This window comes from Aquarana catesbeiana, linkage group LG06 (assembly GCF_042186555.1).
Source record: "Aquarana catesbeiana isolate 2022-GZ linkage group LG06, ASM4218655v1, whole genome shotgun sequence".
Lineage (NCBI taxonomy): Eukaryota > Metazoa > Chordata > Amphibia > Anura > Ranidae > Aquarana > Aquarana catesbeiana.
Window position 1 is genome coordinate 76,528,095 of NC_133329.1, and position 26,251 is coordinate 76,554,345.

The 26,251-nt window shown below is 43.0% G+C and overlaps 1 protein-coding gene across 1 annotated transcript; it reads left to right on the forward strand.

Moving 5' to 3' along the window:
• Positions 1-1,969: 1,969 nt before the first annotated feature.
• Positions 1,970-25,800, forward strand: LOC141147997 (uncharacterized). The gene is made up of 2 exons (XM_073635151.1): positions 1,970-3,531; positions 24,192-25,800. The coding sequence occupies exons 1-2, from the start codon at positions 1,970-1,972 to the stop codon at positions 25,798-25,800; spliced, it is 3,171 nt and encodes a 1,056-aa protein (XP_073491252.1).
• Positions 25,801-26,251: the final 451 nt, after the last annotated feature.

Below are 26,251 nucleotides of genomic sequence, written 5' to 3' on the forward strand. Positions count from 1 at the left end.
GAGCAACCCCCAACTACAAGTCTTAACTTAGCCTAAGGCAGGCCATAGACTATGTAATATGGTGGAAGGAAAGGAAATTGCTTGATTCCCCATCAACACAGTCAGTGTTGATGGGAGAATCACTGCCGCACCACTACTGTGTTCTGCCGATGGGGAACGTTCCCTGACGGCAGAACATAATAATCGCTGTTGCTAGCTATAGCCAGCAGTACTAATTGTTTGATAAAAACCTGACAGATCGCTTGTGTACAACCAGGGTTCCCATACCCGAATTTAAAGTTGACCAGTTCAGCAAGAACCATTTGAATTTTGATCCATGTATGGCCAGTTTGAGAGTTGCAGACGCTCCATTGTAAGTTGAGCTCATCACAAATAATCTTTGATTTGTGTTCTCTTATATTTTCACATCGCATAGTTGGCCGTGACTATCCAGTATTTTGCTCTTCAACTCTGAAATCTCCTCGTCTCATCTCTTCTACTCCTATAAGCACTCTGAACAGGTGCAATTTGATTCGGGATAATGTCGAAAATGTTATAATGCACAATCTGTGTGAGTTATTTACTAAACTGTATGTCTTCTTCAGATGCCTAAAGTTTGGAGTTTAAAAATATATTTTATTGGCTAAACTAAATTTCCAAAGCATACAAGCTTTTGGGACCTGTTAGGTCCATCCTGAGATGTGGAACCATTTTCAGAATTTGATAAAGCCAGAGGAAGGGACCTAATCAATCCCAAAATTTCGCATCTTTAACCGCTTGCCGACCGCCGCACACAGATGTACGTCGGCACAATGGCACAGGCAGGGAAATGGGTGTACAGGTACGTCCCTTTCAATTTGCTACCTTTCGGGCATGCGTGCGCTGCAGGAGCGTGCCCGCGGGTCCCGGGAGATCGATGTTCTCCGGCGGCCTGCGAGTGCGGTGTGGAGAGGTGGAATGGGGAGATGCCTATGTAAACAAGACATTTCCCTGTTCTGCCTTGTGTCATCACAGAGATCCACTGCTCCCTGTGATTGGGAGCAGTGATCGTTGTCATATCCTGGGTAGCCCCTCCCCCCCACAGTTAGAATCACTCCCAAGGACACACGTAACCCCTTCATCGCCCCCTAGTGGTTAACCCCTTGCCTGCCAGTGTCATTTACACAGTAATCAGTGCATTTTTATAGCACTTATCACTGCATAAATGACAATGGTCCCAAAATAGTGTCAAACGTGGCCGATGTGTCCGCCATAATGTCGCAGTCACGATAAAAATCGCAGATCGCCACCATTACTAATAAAAAAAAATTAATAATAAAAATGCCATAAAACTATCCCCTGTTTTGTAGAAGCTATAACTTTTGCGCAAACCAATCGATATACGCTTATTGCAATTTTTTTTTTTTACCAAAAATATGTAGAAGAATACATATCGGCCTAAACTGAGGAAAAGTTTGTTTTTTTTATATATTTTTGGGGGATATTTATTATAGCAAAAAGTAAAAATTATTGCGTTTTTTTTTTCAATTGTTGCTTTTTTTTGTTTATAGCGCAAAAAATAAAAACCACAGAGGTTATCAAATACCATGAAAAGAAAGCTCTATTTGTGGGAAAAAAGGGACATCAATTTTGTTTGGGTACAGCGTCGCACGACCGCACAATTGTCAGTTAAAGCGATGCAGTGCCAAATCGCAAAAAATGCTCTGGTCAGAAAGGGGGTAAAATCTTCCAGGGCTGAAGTGGTTAATACCTAGGTTAGCCAGGCAAGGGTACATTTTCTGCAATAGTCTTGTGCCATGTTAGTCATTGATTATCTATCTTCAGCAGAGAAAGGGTTACTGGGGAGGGTCTCACTTCACTTTACATAACAAAGCATCCAAACCTGCTGGTTCATCACTAGAATATAAAACCAAAGCCCCAACTCTTTCATCACCAGTGTATAAGACCGAAGTCCCAAAGCTGTATCACCAGTTATTTGTCCTTCTTCCAAATGGCATCTGCTGACCTAAGAGATGAGCTGAAGTGCCCCATCTGCCTGAATCTGTATAAGGAGCCCATATCGCTGAAGTGTGGACACAGCTTCTGCTGGAACTGTATTGGGACTGTGATGGATATACAGGAGGAGTCTGGAGTTTATTCCTGTCTGGAGTGCAAAGTGCAGTATACAGAGTATCCTACACTGGAGAAGAACAGGAAACTGTGTAACATCGTGGAGTGTTTCAGATCCACTCACCAGGAGGAAAGAGAGGTCTTGTGTACGTACTGCGATTTTCCTACACCGGCTTTTAAAACATGTCTGGTATGTGAGGCCTCATTTTGTGAAAAGCACCTAGGCAGCCACAGCAAGTCACCGGATCATATGTTAACCAAACCCACCACATCATTTGGACAGAGAAAATGCTCTGTACATCAAGAGGTTCTTAAATACTACTGTACAGAGGACAGTGCCTGTATCTGTATGTCCTGCTGGGTGGCTGGAGACCACAGAGGACACCACGTGGAGCTTCTGAATGTGGCCTCTGAGAAAAAGAAAAAGAATATGAGAGAATATACAGTTATATTGGACGTAAAGAGACAGGGGATCCCAATGAGAATCCAGAATCTGGAAAGTCACAGGACACAAGAGGACAGAAAACACATTTCTGTCGCTGGCAGAGTCACTGAGCTGTTTAGATACATCAGGAAAGAGCTGAATGATGTAGAAGAGAGAGTCCTGAAGGAGCTCTCCAGACAGAAGGAGCAGATCTCCCAGGCAGTCTCTGATCTGATCCAGCAGTTGGAGCAACAGCAAAACGTGCTGTCCACAAAAATTAATCAAATGAAAGAACTGTGTAAGCTCCCAGATCCATTGACTGTTTTGAAAATGCCACCTAACGGAGATGACATTTGTTCTGGGATAGAGGGTTTAACTAAAGATGAAAGAAATGCTCCATGTATAAATGAACAAATGATCTCGAAGATTCTAGACCAAGAACTTCACAACTTTTCTAACAATTTGAAGGATCTGATGAAAAAGAGTCAATTTTCAGTGATGGAAAAATGTAATATGTTATTCGATATAAATACGGCTCATGAGAACATTTTTATATCAAAGAATCCCAAGATAGCCACTTATGCTGCCATTTATGAGAACAGGTCAGATGGACCAAATAGGTTTAAATCCAGCCAGGTGTTAAGTCTCCAAAGATTTACATCTGGGACACATTATTGGGAGGTGGATGTGAGTGAAGCGGAGGAATGGTTGATCGGGGTGGCCACTGACAGCATGGAGAGGAAGATCCCAGGACGTGACTTTATAATAGGATATAATGACAATTCATGGGCTCTTAGTCAAGTATCTTCAAGTCTTCATGCCAGGCACAGGGACACATCTGAAAACATAGATTCCAAATCTCTTCTAAAGACTATTGGGATCTATCTGGATTATGAGGCTGGGTTTCTGTCCTTCTACCAGCTGTGTGACCCCATCAGACATCTCCACACCTTCACCACCACCTTCACTAATCCTCTCCATGCTGCTTTCTACTTGTTTCCAAATACCTCCATCAGAATTATAACTTAAATACTATAATAGAGGTAAATTGTACAATTCCATTTGTCTTTGCATATATGTCTTATGTCTTTGCTATACAATGTATTTATAGTTCCAACTTTTTTCTTTTTGAGTAGGAAAAGATTACCCATCAAATGCCATTGCTGTCTGTGTTTTAGCTAGTTAGATTCACCCTCTCTAATTGTCCTTGTTACTGAGACCTAAAGTAGAACTATATGCAAAACTTTTTTTTCATTTTGGGTGCAACAAATTATTTTTTTCCATCTATATCCCACTGGGGAGATTTCAATTCCTGTGAACTTGAAGTGAGAAAATCTCTGCAAATTATGGGAATTCCTTGGGAATTCACCTGTATAAATTGACAGGTGTTTTACCCTTCTCTATTCAATCAAAAACATCCAAAAAATTTTCTCTATAGATATAATTTAGAATTGATTTAATTTTATTATGTTTAACCCTTCTATACTCCATTGAAATTTTTTTAAAAAAAAGTTTCTTTTATAGTATCATAGTCAGGAAAATTAGGGGTTGGCAAAAAAATTAAGACCGTATGTTTCCTTTATTTGGTACTTTACGATCTTGTTAGTTTTTGTACAACACTGTTGCTAATGATTATGAATGCTCTGTGTGCTTCCTCTTTGTATCAGAATTGTCTACAAATGCTGATCCTTCTGTCAATAAACCTTTCCGCTTTCCAAAAGAGGTGTTTGTCTTGTTATCTGTACGATGTTACCACTGTATATTCTCTTAGGGCCCTTTCACACTGGGGCGGTTTGCAGGCGCTATTGCGCTAATAATAGTGCCTGCAAACTGACCCAAAACAGCCGCTGCTGTCTCTCCAATGTGAAAGCCCCGAGGGCTTTCACACTGGAGCGGTCCGCTAGCAGGACGGGAAAAAAAGTCCTGCTAGCAGCATCTTCGGAGCGGTGTATATACGGCTCCTTCACCGCTCCTGCCCATTGAAATCAATGGGACAGCGCGGCTATACTGCCGGCAAAGCGCCTCTGCAAAGGCGTTTTGCGGTGGTTTTTAACCCTTTCTCGGCCGCTAGCGGGGGGGTAAAACCCCCCCGCTAGCGGCCGAATACCGACGGTAAAGCGCCGCTTAAAATAGCTACGTTTTCCCGCCGACGCCGCCCCTGCCCCAGTGTGAAAGGGCCCTTATACAATGTAGCAGGCCTCCTATAATCTGAATAAGCGATATTGGAAGTGATATTTAGAGGTGTATCACTGGCTAATATTATCTTTTTTTTTTGGTTAAGGAATGGTTAGGACTCTGTCAGGATATTTATTTTTCTGCTTTACAGAAAGCAGTAAGACTGGATTCACACCTAGGCAGTTTTAGTGCTTTCTTGCATTTTGCAGATTTGCACTGCAGTCCATTTAACATGGTTTCCTATGGAACACTTCCTTAGTGCAAATCTGCAAAATGCAAAAAGCACCAAAAATACCTAGGTGTGAATCCAGTCTTAGGCTGGGTTCACATATATCCAGCTGTGGTTTGCCTGCCCAGGGTCCGGTGAGCTCCTGTTCACTGGTTCAGGTGCGAATCAGGTCCAAATTTATGCCTGATTTCACACCTCAACCGGAACCAAATCACGCACTGGAACATTTGGAATGTGGACTGCGGCTGCCCTGGACATGTGTGAAACCGACTCCATTGAGAATTGGATGCGGCATGGATGGGCAAGTTTAAACCTAAGTCCTGACCTCAACCTGATAGAACACCCTGGGGATTAATTAGCTGTGTCCAATCACAGCTTTACCAGGAAGTGCCGGTTAGACCCCTTTCACACTGCGGGCGTTTTCCAGGCGCCTGAAAAAAGAGGCTCCATTCACTCCAGTGTGAAAGCCCTCGGGCTTTCACACTGGAGCGTTGCGCTGGTAGGGCGTCACAAAAAGTCCTGCCAGCAGCTTCTTTGGAGCGATGAACTCAATGCTCCTCCACTGCTGCTCCCCCAAATCAATGGGGCAGCGCTGCAATACGGCGGCATTTTGCGGGCAGATTTAACCCCTTTTCGGCCACTAGCGGGGGGTTAAAAATAGCGCCGCTTTACCGCTGACACCCTAGGCGGCTCGGTGTGAAAGGGGTCTTATCAGTACTCCTCTATTCACGCCGACAGGATGTGAGTAGAGGAGATCCAATAAGCAGCTCTCCTGTCATGGGGGGGATCTGCACTTATAATCACAGTAGTGATTTATCAGTGCAGCCCCATTAGCGATGCCTACCTGTGATGCCAATCAGTGACCATTAGTAATGCCTGTCAGTGCCTCCTCATCGGTGCCACCTATCAGTGCCCATCATTGCTGCCTCTTTTTTGGAGAAAATACACTTTTTTAAACTTAAAAAATTAGACAACAGTAAAGGTAGCCCAATTTTTTTCTATATTGTGAAAGATAATGTTACGCCGAGTAAATTGATACCCAACAAGTCATGCTTCAAAATTGCACCCACTCATGGAATGGCGACAAATTTGGTACTTAAAAATCTCCATAGGCGACGTTTAAAAATTTCTACAGGTTACCAATTTTGAGTAACAGAGGAGGTCTAGGTCTAGAATTATTGCTCTCATTCTAACGATTGCAGCAATACCTCACAGGTGTGGTTTGATCACCGTTTTCATATGTGGGCGTGACTTACGTATGCGTTCACTTCTGTGCGCGAGCTCGGCGGGACGGGCACTTTAAATTTTTTTTTTTCTTATTTATTTAACTTTTTATTTTTTACAAAAAGTTTTTGAGTCACTTTTATTCCTAATACCATAAAAAAAAAATGACAGGACCTCTTTAACCACTTGCCGACCGGCTCACACTGATATACGTCGGCAAAGTGGCACTGGAGCACAAAACAACGTACCCGTACATCACTCCGTCGGCGGCGGCTAGCAGACTCCATGTCCACTGGTGGCCTGCGATCGTGTCACGGAGAGGCAGAACGGGGAGATGTAAACAAGGCATTTCCCTGTTCTGCCTAGCAACATGACAGAGATCAACTGTTCACAGTGATCGGGAGCAGTGATCTCTGTCATGTACTAGTGAGCCCATCCCTCCTACAGTGGGAACACACTTAACCCCTTGATCGCCCCCTAGTGTTTAACCCCTTCCTTGCCAGTGACATTTACACAGTATTCAGTGCATTTTTATAGCACTGATCGCTGTATAAATGACAATGGTCCCAAAATAGTGTCAAAAGTGTCCGATCTGTCTGCCGCAATGTCGCAGTGACAATAAAAATAGATCGCCGCTATTACTAATAAAAAAAAAAATTATAAAAAAAATGCCATAAATCTATACTCTATTTTCTAGATGTGATAACTTTTGCGCAAACCAATCAATATACTCTTATTGCGATTTTTTTTTTTTTTTACCAAAAATATGTAGAAGAATACATATTGGCCTAAACTGAGGAAAAAATTTTTTTTTTTATATAGATTTTTTTGGGATATTTATTATAGCAAAAAGTAAAAAATATTGTTTTATTTTTACCTTTACAGCATTACCATCAAGGAAATGCTGTGTTAAGATCACAAGGGTGAAATCAATGGGACAACGCAGCTATACCGCGGTAATGCCGCAGCTATAGCCGAGCTGTACGAGCGGATTTAACCCTTTTTTGGCCGCCAGCAGGGGTTAAAACTGTACCGCTAGTGGCCGAATACCGCTGCAAGAACGACGGTACAGCAGCGCTAAAAATAGCGCTGTTGTACCGCCGACGCCCCCACCGCCCCAGTGTGAAAGGGGCCTAAAGGTCTAATGAACAAATTTGGTCTATTTAAATAGATTACAAAATCCCTTAATGCTTATAGCATGTGAAGACTGGGCTTGTGTGGCAATGGTTTATATACTGCATATATACAAGTGTCTGGAACAAGCAGAAAAGATATATCCGCATTGATATTTTTCCTACTGTATATTTTGGTCCAAAGTTTTCATGAAATAATAAAAAAAAAACTGAAACCAGTGAACATGGCTGCAGACCAGGAGGAACTTGACTGGCCTGCACAGAGTCCTGACCTCAACCCGATAGAACACCTTAGGGATGAATTAGAGTGGAGACTGTGAGTCAGGCCTACTCATCCAACATCAGTGCCTGACCACTAAAATGTGCTTATAGAACAGTGTTTCTCAACTCCAGTCCTCAATGCGTCCCCAACAGGTCATGTTTTCAGGCTTCCCATTATTTTGCACAGGTGATTTGATCAGTTTCACTGCCTTAGTAAGTACCATAGCTGTTTCATCTCAGGAAAATCCTGAAAACATGACCTGTTGGGGCACCTTGAGGACTGGAGTTGAGAAACACTGTTCTAGAAGAATGGTCAAACAATCCCATAGACACACTCCTAAACGTTGTGGACAGCCTTCCCGGAAGAGTTGAAGCTGTTAAGCCTCGTACACACGATCGGATTTTCCGACGGGAACTGTGTAATGACAGGCAGTTGGTGGAAAATACGACCGTTTGTACGCTCCATCAGACAATTGTTGGCCAACTTTCCATGGACAAATGTTGGATGGCAGTTTTATAAATTTTACACGGGCAACGGTCTGTTGTCGGATTTTCTGAGCGTGTGTACACAAGTCCGTCAGACAAAAGTCTAAAGTACAAACACGCATGCTCAGAATCCATTCTCACCAAACACAACATTAGCAGAAGGTGCCCAAAGGGTGGCGCTAAAGAGCTGAAAAACCACGTAGTACGTCACTACGTTCGTGTTTGTTGGCTGACAATTGTGTACCGTTAGTATGCAAGACAAGTTCCTGGCCAATGCCTTTCAGACAAAAGTCCGACGCTTTGTCTGCTAAAAATCAGATCATGTGTACGAGGATTTATAGCGAAGGTTGGGTCAAATCAATATTGAACCCTACAGACTTAAGCCTCGTACACAGGATCGGATTGTTGGCCAACAGAGCTTCAGGCTTTTGTCCAAAGGGCGTGTGCCAGGATCTTGTCTTGCATACAAACGATACACAATTGTCGGCCAACAAACATGAACGTAGTGACATACTACGTGGAATTTCAGCTCTTGAACGCAACCCTTTGGGCACCTTCTGCTAATGTTGTGTTTGGTGAGCATTGATTCCGAGCATGTGTGTTTGTACTTTGGACTTGTGTGTGACGGACTTGTGTACAGACGATAGGAAAATCAGACAACAGACCGTTGTCCGCCGAAATTTTACTAGCCTGGCATCCAACATTTGTTGGTGGAAAGTAGGACAACAATTGTCTGATGGAGCGGACTAACGGTCGGATTTTAGGCAAACGGTCTGTCATCACACAATTCCCTGACGAAAATCCGATCATGTGTACAAGGCTTAAGACTGGGATGCAATTAAAGTTCATGTGCGTGTAAAGGCAGGTGGCCCAATACTTTTGGTAATATAGTGTATTTTGGTGATAGCTTGTTTTTCCTTGACTAAAAGGAATTGGAGAAAAGGCCATCCTAACCTAGATATGTGCACTAAACATTATACAAACTGGATAGTCATATTGAACATATTGGACTTGTTTTACATAGTTCCCAACTTTCCTCCACAATTGTCTCATTTCTGGCTTGATATATAAACCTCTTTTGAGAGGAAAAAAAAAAGTACAATATAATTGTTAAGTTCATCCAGCCTCCATATTATTACTTTTGCCTGTTTGAAATCCATTGCGAAGGAATAGGAATAAGCACTAGAATAGCTATAGCTAACCTCAAGCAAAACAATTTGTCGTGGTCCATGAAGTTTGGGGTATGTCCTTTGCTTACTTACTAAAAGATGTCCTCCTTTCTCATCTCAGAAAGTTCGGAGGTTTTGTAATGTTGATCAACCAAGAGAGGTGTGAATATCCTGTTCTAAAGGACATAATCCAATTTCGGTCAAGTGTTAATCTCGGCATTGGGCACAAACTCAGGCCAACTGATGGTCTGGTTTTCCTCAATGTTCCACAGCAAGTTGAAATGGAGGATGGTACCACAAGCTTTTTTTGTTGTTCGTTTCCGATCACTAGCACTGTTTGGTTTCCGATTCTTCTCATACCAACATTTAAATGAAAACTAGTTCTGTTCACATGCAAGAAAAATTTTGGAGTAAAGCCTCGTACACACGATCGGATTTTCGGCAGGGAATTGTGTGATGACAGACTGTTTGCCTAAAATCAGACCGTTAGTACGCTCCATCAGACAATTTTCATCCAACTTTCCGCCAACAAATGTTGGATGGCAGGCTAGTAAATTTTCGGCGGACAACGGTCTGTTGTCAAATTTTCCTATCATGTGTACACAAAAGTCCAGTTTCCAGAATTGGATTATGTCCTTTAGAACAGGATATTCACACCTCTCTTGGTTGATCAACATTACAAAACCTCCAAACTTTCTGAGATGAGAAAGGAGGACATCTTTTAGTATGTAAGCAAAGGACATACCCCAAACTTCACGGGCCAGGACAAATTGTTTTGCTTGAGGTTAGCTATACCTATTCTAGTGCTTATTCCTATTCCTTCGCAATGGATTTCAAACAGGCAAAAGTAATAATATGGAGGCTGGATGAACTTAACAATTACATTGTACTTTTTTTTTTCTCTCAAAAGAGGTCTATATATGAAGGCAAAAATGAGATAATTGCGGAGGAAAGGGGGACAGTTGGGAACTATGCAAAACAAGTCCAGGTTCAATATGACTATCCAGTTTGTATAATGCTTAGCGCATATTTGCCTGGGTTAGGATGGCCCTTTCTCCAATAGCTTGTTTTTCCTTGTCAAAAAGGAATCTATCACCGAAATGCACTATATTACCAAAAGTATTGGGACACCTGCCTTTACACGCACATGAACTTTAATTGCATCCCAGTCTTAAGCTTCGTACACACGATCGGATTTTCATCAGGGAATTGTGTGATGACAGACCGTTTGCCTAAAATCCGACTGTTAGTCCGCTCCATCAGACAATTGTTGTCCAACTTTCCACCAACAAACAAGTCTGTCACACAAAAGTCCAAAGTCCAAACACGCATGCTCGGAATCAATGCTCACCAAACACGACATTAGCAGAAGGTGCCCAAAGGGTGGCGCTCAAGAGCTGAAATTCCACGTAGTACATCACTATGTTCGCGTTTGTTGGCCGACAATTGCGTACCGCTTGTATGCAAGACAAGTTCCTGGCACACGCCCTTCGGACAAAAGTCTGACGCTTTGTTGGCCAACAATCCGATCGTGTGTACGAGGCTTAAGTCACTTTGGAAATTTTCATGTGGAAAGTCTTAATTTGATGTTGACAGTTGCATTTACAAAAAATCAAACGATCCTGCCTCGTACAGAGTTTTTTTTTTATCTGATTTTCTTATAGTGTGTACCCAACTTCACTCTTTGAGCTACATGGCCAAAAGGTATGAATTTTTGTTACATCACTGGGAAAAGATAAGACAGCATTGCTGGTTGTTTGATCAAATGAAACCACAAATAATAACTATTTGTAATATAAAACTTTCCTAAAGCCCTGTACACAAAGGCCAAATGTTGGAAAACATCAGCTGTTAAAAAAAAAAAAAAAAGACAACATTCAACCTGTGTGTATGTTGGTCTGTCCGGCAGAAGCTGGACATTCGGCCGCCTTCTGTTGGACGTGCAATGTGCATGCTGGAAAACCAGCAGCTAAATTAGTGTTATGCCCCGTACACCCGATTGGAAATTCGGCCAGCAAAAGACCGATGAGAGCTTTTGGTCAGAAAATGCGACCGTGTGTATGCAAAAGAATGAGAGCATGTTCTCAATTTTTCGGTCGGAAAAAGTTCCTATCCGAAAATGCGATCGTCTGTATGCAATTCAGACGCGCAAATATTCCTACGCATGCTCTGGAACAATTTGACGCATGCTCGGAAGCATTGAACTTCATTTTCTCGGCTCGTCGTGGTGTTGTACGTCACCGCGTTCTTGACGTTCGTAATTTCAGCAAACTTTTGCGTGTGTATGCAAGGCAGGCTTGAGCGGAATCCCGTCGGAAAAGCCATTATATTTTTTTCCGACGAGAAAACCGATCGTGTGGACGCGGCATTACAAGGTAAATTGCGCTGTGTAAAAAGATTTAAGCAGCCAGTAAAGCTGAAGACAAGCAGCACATGAACAAGAGGGAAAACCAGCAGCTGACTGACTCCTGATCAGCGCTCTCATCCAATGGCAGAGAGCGCTGATTGAAGTGTTCTGATGGGAGGGCCGTTCCCTCCCGTCAGAACACAAAAGTGGGGGAGATTGCTGCACTAACTTCGCATAGTTAGTACAGCAGCTCCAACCGGAGCTGATAGATTTTCGTTCGGACCCCACACACACCTCAGTGTGCTCCAGTCTCCAGTCCAGCGTGTGCCACTCTAACTCTGGAAGGTTTATCCCCCAACATGACAAGGCCATTTTTTGCGATATGGCACTGCGTTACTTTACCTGACAATTGCGGTCATGCGACACTGTACCCAAATAAATTTTTTTCCTTTTTTTCCCCCAATAAAGCTTTTTGGTGGTATTATTATTATTATTATTATACAGGATTTATATAGCGCCAACAGTTTACGCAGCGCTTTACAACATTTGATCACCTCTGCGGATTTTATTTTTTGCGCTATAAAAAAAAAAAAATAAAAACCCGACAATTTTGAAACTTTTTTTTTTTTTACTTTTGGCTATAAAAAAAAAAAATCCAATTTCTTTGTCAATTTAGGCCACGCGATTCTGCGTAGGAGAGTCACTGTATACAGTCGGCAAGCCCTTAAAGAGGAAGTAAAGCCTGGGTGGTGTAACTTTGGATATAATCCCACAGATGCTACAGAGAAGACTTTGCAACTTTTACTCAGAGTCTGAAGGCTGTGATAAAAACTAATTTTTCATTAAATGGAGAAAAGCCAACATTTTACTGCATATAAATCCTGCACCTGATAAACTACTAATATCAAAAGAAATGGAAAGAGCCACTCATGGTGACATTGATGCGAACAGGTGAGGGCAGGGCTTTTTTTGAGCGGGAACGCAGTTCCGGCACCTCCACCACTGAATGTATGTAATGGCATGGAGTGCTGGGTTGTGCTACAGTGTCTATTGATGCTGGCTGCTGATGGATCAATTGTTGGAGGGGATCTATTTCTGCAGAAGGGTTGATTGCTGCTGGGGAGGTTTATTGTTGCTGGTGGGGATCTCTTGTTGCTGGGGTGGGTCTTATGTTGCTGGGGGGTCAGTTGTTGCTGGTAGGGATCTCCTGTTGAGAGAGCAGTCTATTATAGCTGGCTGCTAGAGGGTCTATTGTTGCTGGGTGGTATTTTGTTGTAGGTGGTCCATACATACAACAAAAAGGGCCAGAGAACACTGGCAAATGCTTCTTACTATAAACTAGATTATGATCCGACCCACAATCACTCAATTAAAAGATCTCATTAAAACACTACCAACCCATCTACCTTCAGAACCTATCAGTGCGATTGAGTAATTCAGAAATTGTTTCTACTCTGCTGCCCAAGAACCACAAGCCAGGGAATCCAGGCAGACCCATCATAACCAGTATGAACACACTTACTGAACAAATCTCAGGCCTTGTAGAAAATGTGTTAACACTATTAGTTATGAATACTGCTAGTTTCCTGTAAGATGCAACTTATTTTCTGAAGATCAACAATGTTCAGCAATTACTACCAGCACACTAAACAAGCCATCATTTACTGAATATGCTCAGACCCAGAAGACAAAAAAAACAAAAAAACAAACACCCCACATCTCAGAATACAAGCAGACTCCTTCTATAAGGATTTTGTCCTTGTAACCTACCATAAAAACATGGCCCAGAAAACCTGAACATCTCCTCCAATACAAAAGGGGGGGACCACACACACACACACCAGAAGGGATAAGAAAGATAGTCAAGGACTTACAACCCATATCAGAAGATGAAGCCTTGGGGGGGGGGGGGGGGGGGGAGTAGTAGTGTACTACTAGTGTCAGTGTAGGTATATTTATGCTTATGACTCATTGTAAGTAATGCAAGTTTGTAGTGTTGGGTCAGTTTACTACAGGTCAGGCTGCATGACTATAGAAGCTTCTGGAAGTTAGTGGACGGAGACCAGGAGGTTCTGATCTGCATACTTGAGGAAAAATGTCCTGACAGGGTGGTTAGGTCACCCCCTAAATTCATCTTTAACAGGCTATAATGACAAATCATGGGGTGTGAGTCAAAGACCATCAAAGTGTAACATCAGACACAAGAACACAGCTACAAATATAGACTCCATGGAGCTTCTAAACAAGGGCTTTGACAAAGAAAAGCTGAGAATATACAAATATATTGGACTCAGAGCCTGGACAATCACAGGAAAGAGGAGGACAAACATTTGCTGTTATCTGGAGTGCCACTGAGCGGTTTAAAGAAATTATGGAACAGTTGGATGGTGTAGAGAAGAGAGTCCTGCTAGAGACACACACGCAGCGGATCTCCCAGTCAAGCCTAGCACACAGCTTTTCTTCATTGAACCCAGCAGGTTTAACGAACAAAAAAACAAAACTGACAGCTCAGGTTTGAGCGATGTACTAACAATCCAATGTTAGTACAGCCATTTCTCCTGAGGCGCAATTGTGTTCTGACAGGGGAACTGCCCACCAAAACACTCTGGTTAGCTCTATTCCAGCATGCTTGTCTGACAGAATCCGGCTGAACCCCAGCTTTTATTGGACTGGCTGCCAGACCCAGTCCCGCTCTCCTATGGGGAAACCTGATTGGGGGGGCTGACATCCGCAGCTCTAGAGGTCCACCTGAAAAACTGTCAGGCGAACCTGATCAGTCTCACCCCATTAGCAAACAATGGGTCTATTTACAAAGATCAGAGTTGTAACTAGTAGCTAATGGGATACAATTTGATTTCCTACCACCATGGGTGAAAGATGTGAACATCCTGTTCTAAGAAACATAATCCAATCCCAGACAGGAGCTACATGCCAAAAGGTGTGAATTGCTGTCAGATTACAAATCTGCATTATAGGTTGTTTGATTACTTCCCACACCTCCCTCTCTTTCCCCCTGCTCTTTCGAAATTCAGTTCATTCATCTTTTCTCTCCAGCTTGTCTGAGGGTCGCAGTCATTTATCAGCCTCCTGGACCAGTGTCACGCTTTCTGGATGACTTCTTTGCATGGCTACCCTATTTTCTCTCATCCGAAGTGCCTGCCATCATCCTAGGTGACTTTAACATTCCAATCAATGTTAATACCGCTACCACTTCTAAACTACTCAACCTAACCTCCTCTTTGAACCTAACACAATGGACACAAACCACCACTCACTCCAACGGCAACACTCTCGACCTTGTATTCTCCCATCGCTGCACTCCCTGCAATCTCTCTAACACACCCTTTCCTCTCTCTGATCACAACCTTATCCATTTCACACTCTCCTTGTCTCCTACATCCCATGCTGCCAACCCACAAACCACTACCCGCAGGAACCTTCGCAACCTCAACCCTTCCCTTCTTCACTCTGATACTGATGGCCTTTATGACAAAATCGCACCCCTGTCTTGCCCAGACCTAACCACTTCCATCTACAACACCACGTTGTCATCCTCCCTAGACGTACTTGCTCCTCTTTCTACACGCAGAACCAGGCCCCATCTGCCACAACCCTGGCAAACAGACGACACCAGTAGTCTCAAGAGACACAGCCGTACTCTTTAGCGAGCATGGCATAAATCTAAATCCCTGCAAGACTTTACCCTCATCAAAACCTCTCATCCAAACCTCATCAACTCTTTTCTACCCTTAATTCCTTACTTCACCCCCCACTGCCCCCACCCACCAACTTGCTTACCACTCAACAGATTGCCAACCACTTCAAGAACAAAATCGACACAATTCGCAAGGAGATATCCAGCATTAAAATTCCTCCCCTACCCAACATATCAGGTTCAACACCACACTCAATACTCTCCTCCTTTTGCCCAGTTACTACAGATGAAGTTGATAAACTCCTCTCCATGGCCCACCTCACTACCTGTCCCCTGGACCCTGTACCCTCTCAATTATTGCGACCAGCTTCCCACTCTATCCCCAACTCCCTAACCCACATCTTCAACCTCTCCCTCGTACCTTTCCTTCCCCGCTCAAACATGCACTGGTTACAAAACAAAAAACCCTCACTAGACCCCACCTGTTTGAATAACTTAAGACCCATCTCCCTGCTCCCGTTTGTCTTCATTCTCATCGAACGCCTTGTTCATGACCATGACCACACGGACAACAACCTTCTCGACCCCCTACAGTCTGGCTTCCGCCCACAACATTCGACTGAAACTGCTCTACTAAAACTCACCAATGACATACTAACTGCTAAAACCAATGGCCACTACTCCATACTCATACTCATACTTTTAGACCTCTCTGCTGCCTTTGACACAGTTGACCACCTGCTCCTCCTCAGCAAATTACACTCCCTTGGCCTCCGCGATATCCTGGTTCTCCTCCTACCTATCTCAGCGCACTTTCAGTGTCACTTACAACTCCATCTCCTCCGCTCCCCTTCCTCTTTCTGTTGGGGTACCCCAAGGCTCTGTCCTTGGGCCTGTCCTATTCTCACTCTATACCTCTTCCCTGGGCCAGTTGATAACCTCCCATGGCTTCCAATACCACCTCTATGCTGATTAATACAAAGATCTATCTCTCCACTCCTCAACTCACCCTCTCGATCTCCTCACGGATCTCAAACTTACCGAATGACATATCGGTATGGATGTCACACCACTTCCTCAAACTTAATCTTTCTAAAACTGAGCTTGTTATATTTCCTTCTTCACGGTCCCCCTCCTGTGACTTCACCATTAATATCAACAACACAACCATTGGTCCCTCCACACATGCCAGGGTCCTGGGTGTAATCCTTGACTCTGACCTCTCCTTCAGCCCCCATATCCAATCACTGGCTAATTCGCAACATCTCCAGAATTTGACCCTTCCTGACTAATGACACCACAAAGCAACTTATTCACTCCTTGATTATTTCCTGCCTTGACTACTGCAACTCTCTCCTTAATGGCCTACCCTTAAGCAGGCTATCCCCCCTTTAGTCTATTATGAATGCTACTGCTAAACTAATACACCTCACTAATTGATCTGTGACTGCCGCCCCTCTCTGCCAATTTCTTCACTGGCTTCCCCTACCCCACTGTGTAAAATTCAAAATGCTAACCATAACATACAAGGCCATTCAAAACATCACCCCCATCTACATTACCAACCTCATCTGATATCGCCGAAATCGTCCCCTCCGCTCCTCCCAGGACCTCCTGCTCTCTAGCTCCCTTGTTACCTCCTCCCATGCTCGCCTTCAGGATTTCTCCAAAGCCTATCCCATCCTCTGGAACTCCCTGCCCCAGTATGCCTGATCAGCCCCTACCCTGTCCACCTTTAGGAGATCCCTGAAAACTCATTTATTCAGGGAAGCCTATCCCACACCCACAAAACAACTATCCCCGAGCCACCACCATCAAATCATTCTCTGCAGCTATTACCTTTTGTACCACCACCCCCTCCCTTTAGAATGTAAGCTCTACGAGCAGGGCCCTCCTGTACCTTCTATATTGAACTGTACTGTAATTGTGTTATCCCCCCTATACATTGTAAAGTGCTGCGTAAACTGTTGGCGCTATATAAATCGTGTATAATAATATTATAATAATAATTAAATTACAAAGGTTGTATTGCACAACTTTTCTAAGCTAAAAAATAAATAAAAATAAAGATATTTTAGAGCAGACTGGTCTAGGATGCAGTTCCATTAGCATCCAATCTGAGACAAAGACCTCGTCCAACCACCACCCAGCTGGGAGAAAGACTGGTGTGGTCCTTCAGAATTCATGTGATCAGTACAAACCCAAGGGCTATAGAAAAAGGTTTTCCTACAGCTAATACAGAGCTAAAGAAAATTGGTTCAACATCTTTACAGAAACGTTTTTGAATAAGGAAAAAATAAAATAAAAAATTGATACCGCTGAAGTCTATTGAACCAAAAATGCACTGTTTTGCATTTAAAAAAACGTCTCTGACCAAGACACACACAAAAAAGCGCATATATATGAACGTGTCCCATAGGAAACCATAATAAAAATGGACTGTAGTGCAAAAAGCACAGGTATGAACCAGGCCTTAAGGAAGCACACCATCACATCATAGGTCACCTCCACCAAATCAGGATGCTTTTTGCACAAAGCACATCAATTATATGCAAGCTCTTGGAGGAGATAAGGCACTATATACAAGATTTTAGTAATAACAACGGTATCATTAGCAGTAATCAGTATAGATTCATTAAGAATCATTCTTGCCAAACCAATCTATTAACCTTCTATGAGGAGGTGAGCTGCCATCTACATAAAGGAAGGCCCGTAGACGTGGTGTATCTGGATTTTGCGAAAGCATTTGGGACAGTTCCCCATAAACGTTTACTGTACAAAATAAGGTCTGTTAGCATGGACCATAGGGTGAATACTTGGATTGAAAACTGGCTACAAGGGCGAGTTCAGAGGGTGGTGATAAATGGGGAGTACTCGGAATGGTCAGGAGTGGGTAGTGGGGTCCCCCAGGGTTCTGTGCTGGGATCAATCCTGTTTAATTTGTTCATAAACGACCTGGAGGATGGGATAAACAGTTCAATCTCTGTATTTGCAGACGATACTAAGCTAAGCAGGGCAATAACTTCTCCGCAGGATGTGGAAACCTTGCAAGATCTGAACAAATTAATGGGGTGGGCAACTACATGGCAAATGAGGTTTAATATGGAAAAATGTAAAAATGCATTTGGGTGGCAAAAATATGAATGCAATCTATACACTGGGTGGAGAACCTCTGGTGGAATCTAGGATGGAAAAGGACCTGGGGGTCCTAGTAGATGATAGGCTCAGCAATGACATGCAATGCCAAGCTGCTGCAAGCAAAGCAAACAGAATATTAACATGCATTAAAAAGGGGATTCACTCCAGAGATAAAGCGATAATTCTCCCACTCTACAAGACTCTGGTCTGGCCGCACCTAGAGTATGCTGTCCAGTTCTGGGCACCAGTCCTCAGGAAAGATGTGCTGGAACTGGAGAGAGTCCAGAGATGGCCAACAAAGCTAATAAAGGGTCTGGAGGACATTAGTACATTAGTTATGATGAAAGGTTGCAAGCACTGAACTTATTCTCTCTGGAGAGGAGATGCTTGAGAGGGGATATGATTTCAATGTACAAATACCAGACTGGTGACCACACAATAGGGATAAGACTTTTCCGCGTACGGGAATTTAATGGATTTCAATGTTTTTTTTTTTTCTTTTTGAAGCACATAATTAGAGCTCAGGACACAGAGCACTGTGCCCTGATCCCACCCAGTTGTGTGACAATAGCGAATTAATATTCTCTATTGTCTTCCTAATTCTCCTCCCGGCCAATCAGGAAGCGGGTCCTGAGACCCGGCCAATCGGTTCTCAGGATCCACTTCCTGTTTGGCCAGGAGGAGAAGCCCGGGAGCGAGGAGCAGCAGCCCTACCCTGGATCCTCCTCATCTGCCTCATAAGGTAAGGTGGCCTCTGATCTCCGCCTTCCCCTCCGTCTCCTGCGGGGGATGATTACCACCTTCCGGTCCGACTCCCGTGGGGGGGGGATCACCGCCTTCCCATCCGTCTCTCGCCTGGGGGTGGTGTTGGTTTGCCACTCCAAAATATTGAGCACCAGCCGCCACTGGGTTAAACCTGGGGTGCCCAACCTGCAGCCCACAAGGCTGCATGCCGCCCAAGACTTCTATCAATGTGGCCCAACACAAAATCATAAACTTACTTAAAAATTTTCACTTGATTTTGAGGTTTTTTTTTTTTTTTGCGTAAACCTGTTTACACTTAGTGAGCACATGCAGCCAAAGAAAAATTTGACAGCGTCTCTTTACTGTTTTACTTTACTCTTTTGCAAGCTTTATCTTCCTAAAGAAAAATCTCCCACTCTTCACAATCACGCCTTATTCATGTCATCAGTTTTTGGCAGCATCTATATTTGTGAATGACTATTATCAAGGATGAAGCACATGAAGGGCAAAATTAGAACCAAAATATCTGATGAGCACCTTAGGAATTCATTGCTACTCCATCCATCCAACCAGATATTGATGTGTTAGTTTATCAAAACAGTGTCAGATATTGCACTAGTTTTATGTTGCCTTCTTTTTTTTTTATAATATGTAGCACTAACTCACGGTGGAGCTGCTGGTTTAAGCTGGTCTGTTACCTTCACTCTGCTTCCCTCTGTTTCACCGGCACCAGGTCTAGGGTTCCGTTGAGTTTACTTTTGGACGACACACGCACCAACACTGGAGTACGTTTTCAATGCTTTATTAAAACAAACGACTTAGGAAGTAGCAGGAAAGAGGTAGAAAGGAAACTTGCAGAAGAAACTCAAATATTCTCTGGTAGGGTTCTCTTGACAAAATGTCCTGGTAGAATTCAAACACTATTGGAAATGCGCTCCCCTTGTGGGACACACTCCTTGCTCGTCTGGATAGGCCTCTCTCACTGGTCTAGCAGCCAGCACGCAGCACGAATCAAAGTCTCTGCCACAGACTTGATTGGGAATAAAATCCGTACGATCCTCTGCCACAGGATGTATAGATTTTCTGTAGCGAAAGTCAGTCACAGTGCCTGAACCTTTAAGCCGAGCCGGCAACACTATGCTGTATAGTTACTTTTGGATACGTCCTCCAACTGGGTCACCAGGCCCCTCTATAGACCAGCACGCTGCACGATCTCTCCAAGATGGGTCCTCCCCTGGGATCTCCTCGGTTGTCCAGCTTCGTCACACAGGACCGACAGCTCAGGACCATTCCTCGGCCGCGGTGGTAGGCTCCAGGCAAGCCTCTGGACCCACCCCTGCGCCGCTGTATCGTGGGCCTCCCGGACGGAGGACCACGAGGTAGCTCCTTAACGCATACCTGTCAGCCAGGAGGGCCAGCAGGTGGCTGTAAAACAAACCCCAAAATATGGCGTCTGTCCCATAAATACCCTCGCCCAGAATACAACTCGGAGGACCACCTCCACCGAGCGTGCCTCCGGGACAGAGGAGCATCCATTCGCTTCAACACGTTGCCTTTCCAACCCTGACCAGTGGTAACAGCGACACCCACCGGTCAGCACGGAAGCACACGCAACGTCAGCCAAGCTGGAACAGAGGCAAACTTTTAACCTTACTAACGCACAATTTACTAAATTTACCTAACATGCGGTAGATTGCAAATCTACCAGCGCTATAAATATATTACAAAAAAAAAAAAGAGGTTTTATTACTCAGATAGGTACAGCGGGTAAAATAGCTATTGAACATGTCACCATTTTTCTAGGTAAATATATTTCTGAGGCTGGGTTCACATGCGGCTCGTAGCAGGGGGTCCCTTGGCGTCACTGTTCTCTGTTTCAGGGATGAATCAGGGCTGAATTTTTGCCTTGAAATGGAGCCAAAGACGCACAGGACCTCTGTGCAATCCGCTCCGCAGCCGACCCAGAGATGTGTGAACCGGCCACATAGAGAGCCAGGCACAATCTCCTGTCATGCGAATTGTATAAGGGGAAACCCGCATCCAATTCGCACTAGTGTGAACCTAGCCTAAAGGTGCTATTGACATGGAATTTTCACCACATGTCGGGAACAACCCATGCAATCCATACATACAAAAAAAACCATAACAAATATGCCTAGAAATGAAGTTATGTGTAATAAAATGGAATGATACAAGGAAACAGTATTGAACACGCTAACTGAATCTTCCATGAGCCTCTTCTATAAACTCTGATCTTTAGTTCTTTCCATAGAGCCCCACATCATGATGTTCCTACCTCCAAACTTCACTGTCGGTATAAAGGTATTTTTGGGGTGATGTGCAGTGCCATTTAAACTCCAAACATGGTGTGTATTATGGCATCCAAAGAGTTCAATTTTGGTCTCATCTGACCAGATTATATTCTCCCAGTACTTCACAGGCTTGTCTAAATGTTTAGCAAACTTTAAACGAGCTTCAACATGATTTTTCTTCAGCAATGGAGTCTTGCGTGGTGAGCGTGCATACAGGTGGTTGAGTGCATTACTTATTGTTTTCTTTGAAACAATTGTACCTGCTAATTCCAGGTCTTTATAAAGCTCTCCACAAGTGGTCCTTGGCTCTTGGACAACTCTTCTGATAAATCTTTTCACTTCTCTATCAGAAATCTTGCGAGGAGCACTTGGTCATGGCCGGTTTATGGTGTAATGATGTTCTTTCTACTTCCGGATTATGGTCCTAACAGTGCTCACTGGAACATTCAGAAGTTTAGAAATCCTTCTGTAACCAATGCCATCAGTATGTTTTGCAACAATAAGTTTGTGAAGAGAGCGCTTTGCTTTTACTCATCATGAGATGTTTCTTGTGTAACACCTTGGTATTGAGAGACCTTTTTATAGGCCATCAGTTGAGACTGAACAAGCTAATATTAATTTTCACTGACAAGGGGCAGGATTGCTTTCTAATTACTGATAGATTTCAGCTGGTGTCTTGGCTTTCCATGCCTTTTTACACCTCCCTTTCTTCAAGTATTCAATACTTTTTCCCTGTGCCATTCTATTTTATTAAACAGAACTTAATTTCTGAACTTATTTGTTTTGGTTTCTTTGTATGTTTGGATTGCATGGCTTGTTACCGACATGTGGTCATTCGCACCTTTAGAAATATATTTACCTCGAAAAATGGTGACGTGTTCAATACTTTACTCGCTGTATATTATCTATATCAGTGATTTTTAACTTGTGATCTGCCCGACTTTTTCTGCTCATCAACTATCCCTATTGTTGGTGTATTTTATGTGTGGCCCAAGACAATTCTTCTTCTTCCAATGTGGCCCAGGAGGGTCAAAATGTTGGACACCCCAGAGTTATGCCTAATACACACGATCAGAAAATTGGACGAAAAATGCCGGCATGGAAGCAATCGTATGATAATCTGATCGTTAGTACACAGCTTTCGAGAGCCGATCACGACAGTTCATGAGAAATTATCCGAAGGGACAAAAACATTTTTCTCATAAAATGCCAGAACTAATTATTTTCGTTTTAATCAGAAAAAAAATCAAGACCGCGCATGCATGGAAACTACAGAATACATTAGAAAACAATACAACACATTACATCACTTCCGAAGTTGTATTCTGTCGCATGAGAATTTTCGTAATTTTAGTAACATCTTCATATTTGATATGAAACTAGCATGCAAAAAAAAAATGCAGGATAATTCTCATCGTGTGTACAAGGCTTTAAACTCTAGAATTTCTGTATTAACCACTTCCAGACTTCAAGTGGTTACACCGGGATAATAACAGGATCACCCCGGCGCCGTTTTTTAGAGCTTGGCTTTCTTGTAAATGCAATCCTAGTGGCTAACTAGCCGCTGGATTGCTTTTACAAGCCGCGGAGGGGGGGGGGGTGATCACCCCTCCCACCACCTTCCATGGCTTGCTCAGGCTCTCCCATCCCACTGGGAGACCCGAGTGACAAGCTGGTGCATCCGCCAACTGGTTGGACAGCCGAACAAAGCCGGGACCGGCTTTGATCGACTCTCCGCTATGGTAACGCGGAAGTAATGACCCGACATCACTTCCTGTTTACTCGGATGTCAAGGGCGCCATTTTTAAAAAGTTTGACAGTTCAAAATTTGAAAACACAGATCTTGCTGTTTTGAATGCTTTTAAGGACAGAGGAGATCTGTCCATAAAGAGTATCTATCACTGCCTATTACTGTCACAAGGATGTTTACATTCCTTGTGACAGCAATAAAAGTAATCAAAAATAAATGTAAAAAGCAACAGTGTAAAGAAAAAAAAATGAATATTTTTTTTTTTTTAAAGTGCCCCCCCATCCCCTTCGCACGCAAAGGCGAACGGCGACACATGCAGACAGCGACCATTCCCACACATGTGAGGTATCACCGCGGACGTCAGGTCATGGGCAGCAATTCTAGCACTAGACCTCCTCTGTACATCTAAAGTGGTACCCTGTAAAAGCTTTTAAATCGTCACCTATGGATAGTAAAATGTACATCGTTTGTCGCCGTTGCACGGGCATGTGCAGCTTTAAAGCATGACATGTTTTGGTATCTATTTACTTGATGTAACAGCATCTTTTATATTTTACAAAAAAATTGGGTTATGTGTTGTTTTTTTTGCATTAAAATTCAAAAAACTGTATTAGTTCCCAAAAGAATTATGTTTGAAAAATGGTTGCTCAAACAAGACATAAAAGAAACATAAAAAATTGCAAAACCCACCAATTTATTCTCTAGGGCCTCTGTTTTTTTAAAAAAATATATATATATAACGTTTGGGGGTTTTAGGTAATTTTCTATAAAAAAAAAAATGTATTTATTTTTTATTCCGCGGTGGTGCAAAATCCTGAAACAGAAAAACCATTAAGTGAACAAAAAATACACATTGTTAGATGTAAACAAAAATTACTAGAAAAGGCCTGGAATGGCTAGCAAGGTATAAAACTGTTTTCAGCAGATAAAGGGTTACTAGAGGAGGGTGGATCTCACTTTACAAGGAAATCAGATCTCACTTTACATAACAAAGCCTCCACAGAAACTCTTTCTTCACCAAGGTAGAAGACCCATGAGCTGAAGTTCTCTCACAAGTGAATGTCCTTCACACAAGATCATTTTCATCTCTACAATGGCATCTGCTGACCTGAGAGAGGAGCTGAACTGCTCCATCTGCCTGAACCTTTACAAGGAGCCCATATCGCTGAAATGTGGACACAACTTCTGCTGGGACTGTATTGTGACTGTGCTGGATACTCAGAAGGGTTCTGGAGAGTATTCCTGTCCGGAGTGCAGAGAGCAGTATAAAGAGCGCCCTCCACTGGAGAAGAACCGGAAGCTGTGCAACATCGTGGAGTGTTTCAGATCCACTAACCAAGAGGAAAAAGAGGTCTTGTGTACGTACTGCAATTCTCCTACACCGGCTTCTAAAACATGTCTACACTGTGAGGCCTCATTTTGTGATAAGCACTTGAACAACCACAGTAAGTCAGTGCATCACATTTTAACTGAACCCACCACATCATTTGGAGACAGAAAATGTTCCATACACCAGGAGGTCCTAAAATATTACTGCACAGAGGACAGTGCCTGTATCTGTATGTCCTGCTGGGTGGCTGGAGACCACAGAGAACACCAGGTGGACCTTCTGAATGAGGCCACTGAGAAGATAAAGGAGAATTTGAGAAAATCTACAAATGTATTGGACTTTGCAAAACAGGAGATCCAGAGTAGGATCCAAACTCTGGAAAATCACAAGACAGAACAGAATGGAAAAACAATTGCTTTTGTCAGGAGAGTCACTGAGATGTTTAGAGAAATCAGGAAACAGCTGGAGGATGTTGAGAAGAGAGTCCTGCTGGAAGCATGCAGGCAGAAGAAGCATATTTCACATGAGGTCTCTTCTATGATCCAGCAGTTGGAGCAACAGAAGGACGAACTGTCCAAGAAAATTAATCAAATGAAAGAACTGTGCAATATTGAAGATCCCTTAACTGTCTTGAAGAATGCACCTAACAGAGGGGACATTATTCCTGAGATTGGTGATACATCAAATGGTGTAACCAATGCTGGATGTATAACTGAGGGAACCATCTCAAAGATGTTGCAAAGAGGACTATGCAACTTTGTTCACAATCTGAAGGATTTGATGATGAAAAGAAACTTTCCAGTGATGGAGAATTCTGATATTTTATTAGACATAAATACGGCTCATGAAAACCTGATATTATCAAAAAAACGGAAGAGAGTCTCTCATACCGATGTTAGTGTAAACAGGCCGGATAGCCCCAAAAGGTTTAAATGCTGCCAGGTGTTAAGTGTCCAAAACTTTGCATCCGGGACACATTATTGGGAGGTGGATGTAAGTGAAGCTGAGGAATGGCTAATAGGGGTTGCCTATGAAAGCATGGAGAGGAATATTGCAGGAAATGAATCATTTATTGGCTGCAATGAAAAATCATGGAGTCTGATTCAAAGAATGTCAGGTATTCAAGTCAGGCACAAGAACATTTCTATAAACATAGAGTCCAAATCTTTAATAAAGACTGTCGGGATTTATCTGGAGTACGAGGCTGGCCATCTGTCCTTCTACCAGCTGTGTGACCCCATCAGACACCTCTACACCTTCACCACCACCTTCACTGAGCCCCTCCATGCTGCTTTCTATGTTTTTCCAAAAGGCTCCATCAGAATTATAAAGTAATTACTAGTTAAAAAGTGATATTTTTAATTGCATTTAAATATATTCATATCGTTTTTATTATTAACTTTATTGAAAGTGTATGTAGAGGCCAAAGTTTTTTTTTTTCTTCCAGTTTTGGATAGAGTAGGAAAAGATTAGAGCCCTTGACCAATTGTATTGCCGTCTGTGTCTCAACTAGATTGATTCTTTCTTTCTATTTGTCTTGGTGACTGTGATAGAAGGTGATGGGAAATCCAAAATGTTAAAGTTGTCACCAGACCAAGGGATGAAGGTAAATCTTGTACCTGTTCTGGTGACAACTGCGTGTAATTTTTCTCACTTTGGAGAGATTTCCTCTCACTTCCTGTTGCATCTCCATCCAAAACTAACAAAATTGTTTTAGCTTTAAATACATTTAAGGCCAGCCATACATGGTTCAGAACTCAGCTGGTCCAAAATAACCGGCTAAGAT